Source organism: Rhinichthys klamathensis, unplaced genomic scaffold (genome assembly GCF_029890125.1).
Source record: "Rhinichthys klamathensis goyatoka isolate OS25496 unplaced genomic scaffold, OSU_Roscu_1.1 h1tg000232l_1, whole genome shotgun sequence".
In the NCBI taxonomy this organism is placed as follows: domain Eukaryota; kingdom Metazoa; phylum Chordata; class Actinopteri; order Cypriniformes; family Leuciscidae; genus Rhinichthys; species Rhinichthys klamathensis.
In genome coordinates, this window is record NW_026606756.1 from 729,285 (window position 1) to 742,113 (window position 12,829).

Here is a 12,829-nt window from a genome sequence, read left to right on the forward strand (position 1 = left end):
GCAGATGTCTCTTGTTAAACTAAGCATAATTTGCTTTTGTGGTCTCATTTACTGGTGATGATGTCTTGAACATGGTCGTAGATTCTAGGAATAATTTAGATTACTCTTTTTGGCAATGTGCTCTGTGCATGTTTTCTATTGATGAAGATCAGAAAAGAGAAAGTGTTTTTCTAGTTTCCCCTTATAAGGCTGTACAGGTTCTGTCTTTTAAATGGACTGCAATCAGGTAACCAAAAGCTATTAAGGGTATACGTTTACACGACAAGGATGTGCTAAAAACTGAAATGTTTTTTCTTTGTACAGCTGACAACGTTATCAAAACGATCCCCGTTCACACGGATCTGTGAAAACTACTAAAAACGCTGCATTATGCATGTCAGACAAGTAGTTGGCGTTGTCAATTTGTAAAGTAAGACTATGCGCACATACACATTCTTTTACAGTATTAATTTGTCTTCTGGGTAGATCTCATCTTCACAAAGCCAGAACCATTCACTGTAATCCCAATTTTAGAATGTTCTCCTCTGATATAAAATCCCTTTTTAATTCCTTTAAGAAAATATCAAATCCTTTGAACACAAAGGCTTCGAAAATATATTGAATCTGTTGTAAGGAACCATTAATTTTTCATGAAGACAAAATGTTATATCGTGTTGATTTTTGTGTAATTCTTATAATCACTTGTGGTGATGTCCGTATAACCCCCCCCCCCAAACTAAACACGTAATATGCATGTGCATGACGTCACCGTTTTCACGTATTCGCGTTTTTGTAGTTTACTCGGAGATAAGGGTGTCGTTTTCAAAAACTTGCACTTTGAAGCCCATTTCAAAAGTTAGCGTTTTCTAGCCACCAAAACGCTGTAGTCACGCATAAAAAGTCTTCTGTTTTTAGTTGAAAACTGTGTCATGTAAACAGCCCCTTAAATGTCTAACCTACAACCTTTTGTTGTAGCACTGCTAAAAGGGTCTCATTAAACTCTCCATTGGAAACCTTCACCATTTTTTTTAGTCAATGTGCAATTCTTTTGTCCATATGGGCATGCAGCAGAAGTTTATTTGATTAACTGCAGTCAGGATGGCATGTGTAAACCGGTCAAACAGAGTTTCTGTACTGCCATTGTTTTGACCTGCAGTGTTAACCTTTGACCTGCCCTGGGATGGAAGCCTTTTCATATGTTCAGGTTTAGTTCACACTCCCACTGATGTTAAAAATATAATCTTCACGGCAACTAAGACTGAATATGTTGCATCTTTGTGTCTGTTGCTTTAAAAACATCCTGTTTGGATGCCTACATCACTTTCTATTCTTACCTTCTTATGGAATAGAGCAGTATAAGGAACCACCGCTCACAGCATATCGACTTTCAGAGGAGCAGGCCCTGAGAAAACATATGAATGGGGGTTAACTGAGGTAAAAGATTATTTCCATAGTCTTGCCAGACTGCCACTGAGAATAGCACTGGTGTGTTTGGCAAGAAATGCTGCAGTGGTTTGTCTTCATTCAAATGTCAAGCCTTCAGTAACCTGTTGGGAACATTTTGTTTTGCTACATTCAGATTATTGAGGTTGATCTTCTTGTTTAACAAGTGCTTAACATGATTTGAAAAGATAATTAGTATAGCAAAACTAGAATAATGAAGAAGGCCCTTCTGTGGAAGCCATTGTGATCCATATGATGTATTTTCATGAAGCACTCCCTATCTGATTGTTTTCCTCTGATTGCCCATTCGAGGGAACCAAAACGTGCATGCTTGTTTAGTAGTGTGTATGTACAACGCATTCTCATCCTTTGGCGTCATATAGGTGACGCCATATGACATTTCGTCGAAATCTTACGCACATGGCATCCTTTAGCGTCAATATAACACGCACTGTTATGGGTAGGTTTAGGTCTGGGGTAGGGTACGGTTATGACGCCTTGGGATCTGCGTCTCATATTGATGCTAAAGGATGCCATGTGCGTAAGATTTCAATGAAATGTCCAAAGCGTCACATGTATGACGCCAAAGGATGAGAACGGGCTGGTATGTAATATGGTGGGTTTTTTTTTTGTTTTTTTTTAAATAAGTCTCTTATGTTCACCAAGACTGCATTTATTTTGATCAAAATACAGTAAAAACAGTAATATTTACAAATAACTCATTTATTTTTAAGAAAATTAAAATGTAACCTATTCCTGCGCTTTCGGTCTTGTGAACTTACAATGGCTGCTGCTTGCACGCGTGTCCGTTAAGTCCACGAGACCGTAGGGTTTCCCAGGGTGCCGAGTCTGCCGACAGTCAAAGTGGCGTTATGAAAGTACAGACTTGTAGAAAGGCTGCTAGTGTTTAGGGTGCCATTTGGGACAGGGCCACTGTGAATGCTGATCAGTTTATGTCATTGTCTTTGTAAATGTCTGATCCCACTAGTGCTGCCGCGATTAGTCGGCTTAGTCGACCATGCAAATTAGTCGACGGCAATTTTTTTTAGTCGACGTGTCGTTTTACTATTGACCGCTATTTATTTTTGGTCTCCCGTCACAAACGGCTCACTGTAATTCACCTCCACACACCAGTCTATGCGCCGTGCGCGCCCTGCTGGTTTATCTGCTATCATTTTCCTTCACGTTCCCGCCCGCCTTCTCTGCTTTGATATGAAAAATTGCGGAGGCAGGTGACAGAGCTTTCACAGTGGGCTCGTTTGCTGCGGTCCGAGCGCGATTGTTCCCGGCGCCCCCCGCAGCGTTGGTCTGCACTAGATCCCACTGGCCTAAATTAGTAGTGCTCTGTGTTTTCAGGCCGTTGTGATGTCTGTTGTCTTCCCTTGTCACTCTTCTCACGTTTCCGTTTCCTGCCCATAATGTCTTCCTGTGCTGAAACCCTCATACAATGGGCTTGACTCCTCAAGCACCCTTTGTCACAGTGCTGCAGGACTGCCTGACTAATACAACATGTCTGGAGGAATACTTCCCATAATGCTGATCTCATATCTTTTACTCAGGGTAAACTGACAGGATGGCCTTTAACAGTTATTGTCTTGATATGTTGGGCTGTATGCATGGGTATCATTGTAATATCTTTATCCCAAAGCCCCTGTCTAAATGGTGTTCTTGAATGATTCCAGTCATATAAATGATTCTGCTGTGAATGAAGATCAGTTATACTAAATCACTTAATTTTTGTCTAAAAGTTTAACATTAGAGACATTGCAAATATCTTTTACTTGTCTTGAGTTGGGGCAGTACTGTAAATGCAGAAACAGAGGGAGAGGCCTTGTGAGAATAATCTCATTCAGTGTGACATGAAGAATGTGCCAAGTCACAGTTTCTCTCAAGGATTCTGTGTCCTCTGTCATTTTTGGTTTTGTCACTCACTTATCCTCAGACGGACCTAGAATGATCCATCCTTGAACCAATAGTGTACAAATTACAAATTATAGATTACTGTTCTTGATTAAGAACCAGTTTGTGAACATTTCATATTTTTGCAATCATCAGGTTTTTTTTTTAGTGTTTGTTGTCTAAAATGCAAGAAAGTTACTTCTGAAATGCAAGAAAAATCAGTGAAGTCCCTAAAAAATCTCTTTGCTTTAGTCTCTGTTGGTTTACCCTGCATGTAAGAGCATCTGAGGAACACACAGATCCTTTGGTGGTTACATGTTTGTGTTATTTTATTTTCAGAATATCCTGAATATTCTTCATATTATGTTTTATATCTTTCATTATATTTCGCCCATCTACCCTCACTTCTTTTCTTGTGTCATTCTTCATCTCTCTCATGAACACAACTGTGGGAATCTACTGTGATATTCAGCCTCTGATGTACAGTTTTAGACTGGGAAGTTTATGGTACCACATTTGCTGACAGTGAAATTTTTGGCAGATCTATTACCCTGTATAATAAGAGGTTGAAAATAATTTATTGAAAGGATATATGCTTGCATGTGAAGAATGTGAAAAGTATATATTTTTCTTAGTGAGATGTTGAGAGAATATGTGTGCCACAATCTCTCCATAAAACCATGCTTGCTTCTGTTTTTTGTGTGTGGCATTTGACTTCCTGGCTGCTTGTTGTGACATCCATCCAAGCAGCAGCATAACATTTTCACGTGTTCTTCATAAATGCCATATATAAGTGAGCAGATGTGTGTTTGGGGACCATCTGTAATGTCTGTGTTCTTTTGACACTGAACTGTGTGGTGACGTTATCAGTGGCAAGCAGCTGTCAGCGATGGACTGCATCATTCTCCATGCTGTCATGGACTTTACCACTGAGCTCAGATGACTGGCCCCACACACACACACACACACACACACACACACACACACACACACACACACACACACACACACACACACACACACAGTCTGTCTGTCCCCCTTTATTTGGCAATCTCTATATTTCACTCTCTCTCCTTTGCGTACTTGAGTACACACACACACACACACGCACACGTATGTATTATATATACACATACACAGGGATAGTAACTACAACAGAACACATCATAGTGACAGACTTTTGGTCTTTTCGTTGTCAAAACAAATCCTCAAAACATTATTCAAACCCATGCTTCTGCTAAAAGCCAGAAGCTCTTCATCTGACGTGCTTCATGACATTACATCAAAGGTTCAAGTGGCCAGTAATATTTGATTCTCGTGGGACATTAACTTGGGCACAAAATGTACAAATATTCACTGTTCATGACCAGTCTGTGAATGAAGATGGTTTCAATGTTCTTTAGAAACCACTTTTCATGACTATACCAGACATCTGCCAAGTTGAGATTTATATGTTTATATATGAATTTAAAGCTGCTTTACACAAAATGGAGCCTTAAGACACTGTTTGTTTGCTGAGTCTTGGACCTTTTGAACTGGGAGTTTCAAAAGTTGCGCTGCTTTAGAAAACATTACAAACACTTGTTTACAAATGATGCTATTCCCAGGCATTGAGGAATGACTGTTTATTAAGCGTGTCTGAAAATTTTCCAAATGATTAATTGGTGTAGATGGTGAATCAGCTGGGCAATTTATGAAAGGCTGTGTTTGTAGCATGTGTTGCTTGTGCATCAGCTTGCGTTTGCTATTGAGGAAGATCATGTGTCTGCTGTGCCAGTTCCTTTCAGTTCTCACATGCCAACCAGATAAAAACTCCAAAAGTTGAATTCCACCTTTCCACCTTTTTGATTAACAAGTTAACCCACATAACGAATTGCTTATGAAGCTGGTTGAAAAAAAATGTAGAAGGCAAAAGATGACGGCTTTTAAAGAAATTTAATTATAAAATTGTTTTTGATTTACTTTACATTTGTGATATTTCACCATTTTGATTACTATACTTTTGCTTCAAAATGTGGAAAATAGTAATAATAAAGAATGAGTTGACGTGTCAGGGAGTGGACAACAATTTTAAATGCTTATCAAGAAGGCGAAAGTTCAGAGTGTTTAATTGTTTTAGTTGAATGTCTTTTTGTGTCATGACTAACCTGTCAATCCAGTGCTATTTTTGTGAAAGGTATTTATATGACTGGAATGACTGTTTACAAGCAGTCAGGGACACCACCTCTCATTTCCTCCTAAATTCCTCAAAATGATAAGCTAGTGAGAGAATTCCTAAGATCTGATGCTTAATAATGCCTTGTTTTTATCAATGCAAATGATTTACTTGTATTTACCACCACAGACTAGATGAGTGAGGTAAGGGCCAGCTGTTGACACTAATGCCTCAGTCATACTGTGTAGACTTTAATCTTTATGTCAGTAGGTAAATTACGTACAGTAGGTGGCCATTTTCATTGCTGATCCTCATCTTGATGAGGTGTGTGTTAAAGTGGTCTTTGAGAATGTGTCACTGCAATCTTTGCCTCTTGGGTACAGGTTGTTGCCTTTGTTGATTTGATTTATGACTTATTTTTTCTCTCTCCCTCTCATAGAGAAGTTGTATAACTCCCATGGCCCTGAGCTCCGGCGGTCCTTGTTTTCTTTAAAGCAACTCTTCCAGGTGAGATCATGAAACATACAGTACACGCAACGAGAGAAAGTCATATGAATGAGTTGGATTAGGCTTGTAAGATATTGCAGAAAGTGGGAAGAACAAAGAAGTTTACAGACTAAAAGAGTGAACTAAATAATTTGATATCTCATCCACATATATGTATTACAGTGGACTTGTATGCGTGATCACTTCCGCATTTAGCTGAAGTTGTGAGAAAATGAAGCAGAAAATATAATCCTGAGGAAGTATCCCATAACAGGACGACACAGTATTAATACAATCCACCTTAACATGTAATAGGTTCCAGAAGTTTTAAACACATTTAGTGTTTTTGTTTATATAATATACTAAATTATATGTTTACTAGTACATCATTATATTTAGATCATGTATGTATAATATACTAGGCCTATAATATAATTAGATGATTGGCAGATAGAAATATGACAGAAAGAGCTACTGTTTGCTATGGAAGAATACTTTACCAGAAGCTTGTGTAGCATGAATATTTTAGCAGAAATATGTAGTCAGTAGGCCTATATCAAGTCCATTTGAAAAGGTTTTAGAAAAATAAGAAGGAAGGTTAAAAATGGCTCATTTCAAATCATTCATGGATGACAGGTCCCTAGAAAATAAAGGGGTCATGAAATGTAGTTGTATTATTATTATTATTATTATTATTACTATTAGTAGTAGTATTTGATTTGTTCCTTGAGGTTATCTTTTAATGTTAATAAAGCTTTTGCACAAAAAACAAAACCAAACGAATATAAATGTGGAAAAACAATTATTTTCTACCTTCATTCTGCCCCCGTCTGAAATTATCCATTTGTAAGACTTTAAGGTTAATCAGTAAAGGGCCACTGTTATTGATTGGCTAACGTCAATGCATAGGAAACCGTATCAAATCCCACTCGCTATTGCATGCGAGTAAGTGTTTTGAAAACATTATCCATATAAAACTGTCAATTACAGACAAACCATTATGAAATCATTTACTTGCGGTTTGTGATGCAGCTGTTGGCTGCTTCATCGGTCAACAAAGGTTTCTTTGCAAACTCTCCATTACACTGTGCCTCGTTTACAAACCAATCTGCGGTCAAATTCTATGAACAAACATATAATCCTCCGACGCCATTAAAAATAAACCACCCACTTGTTTCTGACGATGGTATCCTTCTGAAGTCTGTAAAGAGACGCAAATGAACCGTTTAAACTGGACACGTCAAAGCGAACATTTTTTTAATTCTTCCATTTGTCCTGTCGACAAACTCAACTGTGTGGAGCATGTCAGAAAGTGTAGAGAGAAACTGTAGACCGTGTCATTGATTATAATGGGTTCTATTTGCTTTTGATGTGACGCTCACATCCAGTGTAGGCAAGTGTCAGCCGTTAAGCGACTGAACACCAGTGGGCAGGGCCTATGGAGTGATGATGTATAATTATTTATCGATGTCTTGCTTTGGATGTCCTATTTAAACGGATTTGCCTGCGTGACGTCACAAGTCCCCCCCATATCCAAACGAGCCATTTTTGGAGCTTTGTTAAATAAATGCTTTGTTTATAATGAGGGTGACATTTTAAGAAATTAAATTTGCAGGATTTTTTAAGACCTTCAAGACCTTTTTATATGTCAAAAGATCAAGGCAAATTTGATTTATCATGTGATGACCCCTTTAACAATACCAAAAATACTTATAAAGGGCATCTAATGAGTTTATGTAATGGGAGAGCATTCTGTCCTCTTTTTTATTAGTTATGCAGTTTATAACCTTTAAACACACGATCATGGTTGTAAACAGACAAACATTCCATTGTCAAAGCACGTTTATGCAAACATACACTACCGTTTGCATTGGGGTTGTTGTTGGTAAGATTTTTTTAAAATGTTTTTGAAATGCATCTCTTTTCATCACCAAGGCTACATTTTATTTGATCGAAAATACAGTAAACATTAACATTGTGAAATATCATTATGTAAATATTGTCAAATTAATGCATCCTTGATAAATAAAATTATTAATTGTTTAAAAAATCTTACTGACCGCACAGTTTTTGAATGGTAGTGTTGTACACAGAAGCAGATTTAATTCTGTTTTATATTGCACAGGATGATAAGGACTTGGTTCCAGAGTTTGTGCTCTCCGAGGGTCTGACATGTTTCATTAAAGTGGGTGCTGAGGCAGATCATAACTACCAAAACTACATCCTCAGAGGTTTGTTCTCATATTACCATTGCTACAAAATACTTCATGCATGTCTGATTAAAAATGTTAGCAGGGTTATTGATGGTTCTGTCACTAGATGTGTGTATGTATTACGGTCCAGAGCTTCTAAAAGAAGCAGTCTATTGTAGAATATGATGTATTGTATTTATTATGCTTGTACACCACGCATCTTGCATGCAGACTTCATATAGCACAAAGGACTTTTTGGCTAAATAGGCCATCTGTTACAGGAAGTTTATACTGGCTGGAATTAGACCAGCAAACAGGAAAGCTTTAGGACAAATCACTAGATCTTTAAGGGCATGACGGCACTGTATGCTAAAATCTGCTGTCCTGTTCACAGCTCTCAGTCAGATCATGCTGTTTGTGGATGGAATGAACGGTGTTGTAAACCACAACGAGACGGTACAGTGGCTGTACACGTTGAGTGGCAGCCTGGTGAGTGATGGCAACACAAACATGCATCTCGATTTATCACACCACAGCATCTGTAAATAGATACTGAGGACCACAATACAGTATTAGTTACATTAGGGCTTTGTTATGCATACAAACTCTTTAATACCACAACATGTCAGTCAATTAATAATCAATAGATTAATGTGCAGAAGTTGATAATATATGATAATCATTTGATTCCCGATTACTTATTGAGCTAAATGACCACTGGATTATTGACCACTGGATTACTTATTTAGCTTATCTGCTAAATGATCCAACATAAATTACTAATAGATTTCTATAGCTCAAACAGTGCAGCAGTACAACAAGCTCATGGGTTTGTTTCCTTGTTGCTTTCTATTAAAGAGTCTTAATGTGAAAAAACAAAAAAGGAACGCACAACACAGTCAATTCATCCTAAGGCAATGTAATATTAGCCAAAAATATAAGGTTGGCCAAAAACTTACAAGTTAGTGCAGAGATGTAGGTGTGAATCTGGACCAAAATCAAGTTATTCGATCTACACTTTCAACCTTAACCTCTTATTAAAGTTAAATATTACTATTGTGGGAGAATAGTTTGCCAAATCCACCACAGAAATGATTATTACAGCTTACTTGATATTGAAATGGGGCACAATAAACTGGCTGGTGCTGTTGTGCAACCATTTCAGGTTTAGGGATGTTTTAGAGCTTCCCATCATTAAAGTTTAAAATATACATGCATTGTTTTGGAAGTTTCTTAATGTAAAGTTAGTGTGAATCTGCTGACATGAAATTTGTACACTTTTTACCGTAATGGATTCAGTCATCTTGACCATCAATTTGAGATTATGTCCTTCCACGGGATATCAAAGAGGAAGTGAAAATGAGATGAGAACGACTGGGTAATCTAGTAACCATCAGAAATGAAGCCTGAAACAGACTTCGTTTTTTATAACAAACACTAGAGATAAATAACTTTGGAACTTAATGTTGGAGATGCAGATTTATCTCATCCTTACTCACTATTGTGTGCAGTACTTAGTTGGTGGTTGCATTAAAAAGATTGAGGTTTGATACTGCCATCTGCTGTCTGAGGACTGTAAGTGCGGCCTGTTTATAGCCTCTCTTTCTCATTCTCTCTCTCTCTCTGTCTCTTTAGTCTCGGCTGGTTGTGAAGACTGCTCTGAAGTTGCTGATAGTGTTTGTGGAATACACTGACTCCAACAGTCCACTCCTCATTCAAGCTGTCAACACTGTGGATGGAAAGAGAGGTTAAACATTTAAATCTTCTCTCATAATACTGATTCTCTGAATCCATCATGTGCCATTAAATCTTTTTTTTGTGTATGTTATTATCATGAAGACTTTTTTTGTTGTTGTTTTTTTGCTGTTGGCCAAACTGGAAGTAGCAGATTTTAACCTGCCTTGCTAACATTTTCACTGGCATTGTATTTCAGTAGGTGACTGAAAAAAATCATTAGATATTAAGTTTCTTTAGAAAAAAAACTTGAATAATTAACAATTATAACAACTAATTAATAATTCACTTATTAATAATTCACATAACACCTATGATTTCATATACATACTTTTGTGGGAAAGCAATGTCACGTGGTACAAAACCATTTTCAGATTTTTTTTTTTAAAGCCAATTCCAGCTTAAACTTCCAAGACTATCTCAAGATTTTTTTTTGCAAAGTCCTCATCTGTGTTACCAGTTAGATAATGCAACATATTTTGGTCCACACAATTTTTTCAATGTATCAGAAAAATGTTTTTGTTTGTGAGACAAAAAGGAAGATGTATTGAATATAGGAAGACCCTGAGCCATCCTTATTGCTGAGCCATTATTACTATTTTGATATGAATGAACTACAGTGGATATGTGTTCATTTTTGAGAGAGCTTAGGGCATGATTTGTCTTTTTCAGGTGTGAAGCCTTGGACGTACCTAACAGATATCCTGTCTGCGAAGAATGGATCAGACACAGAGCTGCTCATCTACACTATGACCCTCATCAACAAGGTACTACAACATGGATATACTGACATTTATTAATCTACAACCATAATCTACATCAGCAGTTACCAATGCTGCACCTCAATGCTCTTGATGTGAATTTATTCCTCTGTCCTCTCAGACTCTGGCAGCGCTTCCGGATCAGGACTCATTTTATGATGTGACAGACTGTTTGGAGCAGTTAGGAATGGAAGGCATCATCCAGAAACACATGGCTAGCAGTGGCACAGAGGGTGACCTTAAACAGCAGTTCACCATTTATGAAGTAAACTCTCAATGCACCTCATACGCTCCATATGGCGTCTTTCAACTTTTTTTATTCAGCAAAGAGATGATTAAAATGATCAAAAACTATAATGGTAGTTTTCTGTTTTCAACAGTTGCATACTTAATTTCTTAAGCAGCAAATCATCATATTAGAATGATTTCTGAAGGATCATGTGACACTGAAGACTGAAATCATAATGATGCTGTAAATTCTGCTTTAGCATCACAGGAATAAATAACTTTTTAAAAGTTATTAAAAATAGAAAACCGTTATTTTAAATTGTAATTCTATTTCTGTTTTTTGATCATTTTTGATCATCAATGCTGTCTTGGTGAGCATGAGACTTCTTTCAAAAACATAAAACTTTTGATTGAGATTGTAACTCTAAAAATACTGAATGTTTTCTGCGTTTTGTATATTTTGTAGAATGCCCTCAGGAATGAAGATGACGAGATGGATGATGCAGCACCTCACATCCGTAGAGACAGAAGGAAACTGACCCCCAGCGAGCAGGACGGCAGGAGGAGCCGGCGGTCATCTTCTCACAGTCTCCCAGATAATTCCTTTCGACCCGCTTCCCCAACCGTATCCGTTTCTTCTAATAGCCCTACACTAGGTATCTTCAATTCAGTCTCTCTCCGTCCCCGTTCTTGTACCTTCTGCTGTCCACTGAAGGTTGTTTGGCTTGTTTCACACATCCAGTGTCTGTACATCACTGTTTCGGATCCTATATAGACAGATTATAGCATTAACACTTCACTTGCATTATCTGTGTTTCAGAGGTGATGCGCACAGCCTCCCCTCAGCAGTCAGATTCCTCTTATTCTCCTGTTCCTGGCAGTCCTGTGTTGACCAGCCCATCTTCTACAACATCTGGCTCCCTAACTCCACCCCTCGCTCAGTTGACTAGCGGAGCAGAGACTGTTGCCACCTCTGAGCAGGAAAATAACTTGTGAGTATTAACAGTGTGATGTGTTTTTATGCATTATTACACATTTATAAACAAATCATAATATGTTTTGTTATACAATGCCTTTCAGTAACCAAAAGAGAAAAACAACAGTAAATATGCCCCCAATGCATTATAATGTTTGTCCACTTTGGGGTAGTATAACCTAAGGAGACTTTTTTTTTTTATCTCTGGCACTTTAGGACAGAAAAGGTTTAATGAAGGATGATAATTAGGTTTGATTTTTAGTTACACTATTGTCTCAGATGAGAATCCAGTCTGAGAAGGATTGTCCAAAGAAGGCAAAGGCGTGTCTCCCATGTTCTCACCCTATAATGCCAATAATTCAAAAACAAACAAAAACATGTTTTTTTTTTTTGCATGGGTTCATGTTCATTCATGTTCATACTGTAGGAAAAAAGTTGCTTGTGTATCGACTAGGAAATCAATCAGTAACAGTTTTACTATTTTGTATAATTGACTAATTAATTTCCACACATACCCACAGCAGTGTTATTTTGGTATTATATACTTAGTATATCATAGTATTCATTAATATTTTGAATTGGCTATTTTTATATTTTCAGTTTTATTTTTAGTAAAACCTGACCCACAGTAAACAAACTTACATACCTTGTTATTTGACTGACAGTAGGGAATTTTACTGACCAAACCAAACATTCCTTCCATATTTGTTTATTCTTTGGTATGCGTGTTTGTGTTTGTCCTGTGTGTATGGTTGTGTTATAGAGATAAACACACATCCCTGCACTCTTCTGCTCTCTTCTTTATGCAGACATAAAGCTATTAATCACACTCTAATGGTAATGCTTGGTTGTCACACATGATGGAACACTTGATGAGTAATACCTACCTACTTCACCTACTTTTTGCAGCTTTACTGCACAGGCATTATCAGAGTCTAAAAAGGTTTTACACATGGCCAGATTGGTCAGTGGTTGA

At 37.4% G+C, this 12,829-nt stretch overlaps 1 protein-coding gene across 1 annotated transcript in view; it reads left to right on the plus strand.

Moving 5' to 3' along the window:
* Positions 1–12,829, plus strand: part of fhod1 (formin homology 2 domain containing 1) — a 50,412-nt gene that overhangs the window by 19,568 nt on the left and 18,015 nt on the right. The window contains exons 4-11 of the mRNA XM_056265333.1: positions 5,916–5,983; positions 8,088–8,193; positions 8,549–8,643; positions 9,790–9,901; positions 10,561–10,655; positions 10,771–10,914; positions 11,344–11,533; positions 11,698–11,869. Of these exons, the coding sequence (XP_056121308.1) occupies positions 5,916–5,983; positions 8,088–8,193; positions 8,549–8,643; positions 9,790–9,901; positions 10,561–10,655; positions 10,771–10,914; positions 11,344–11,533; positions 11,698–11,869 (982 nt within the window). The remainder of the gene's footprint in view (positions 1–5,915; positions 5,984–8,087; positions 8,194–8,548; positions 8,644–9,789; positions 9,902–10,560; positions 10,656–10,770; positions 10,915–11,343; positions 11,534–11,697; positions 11,870–12,829) is intronic.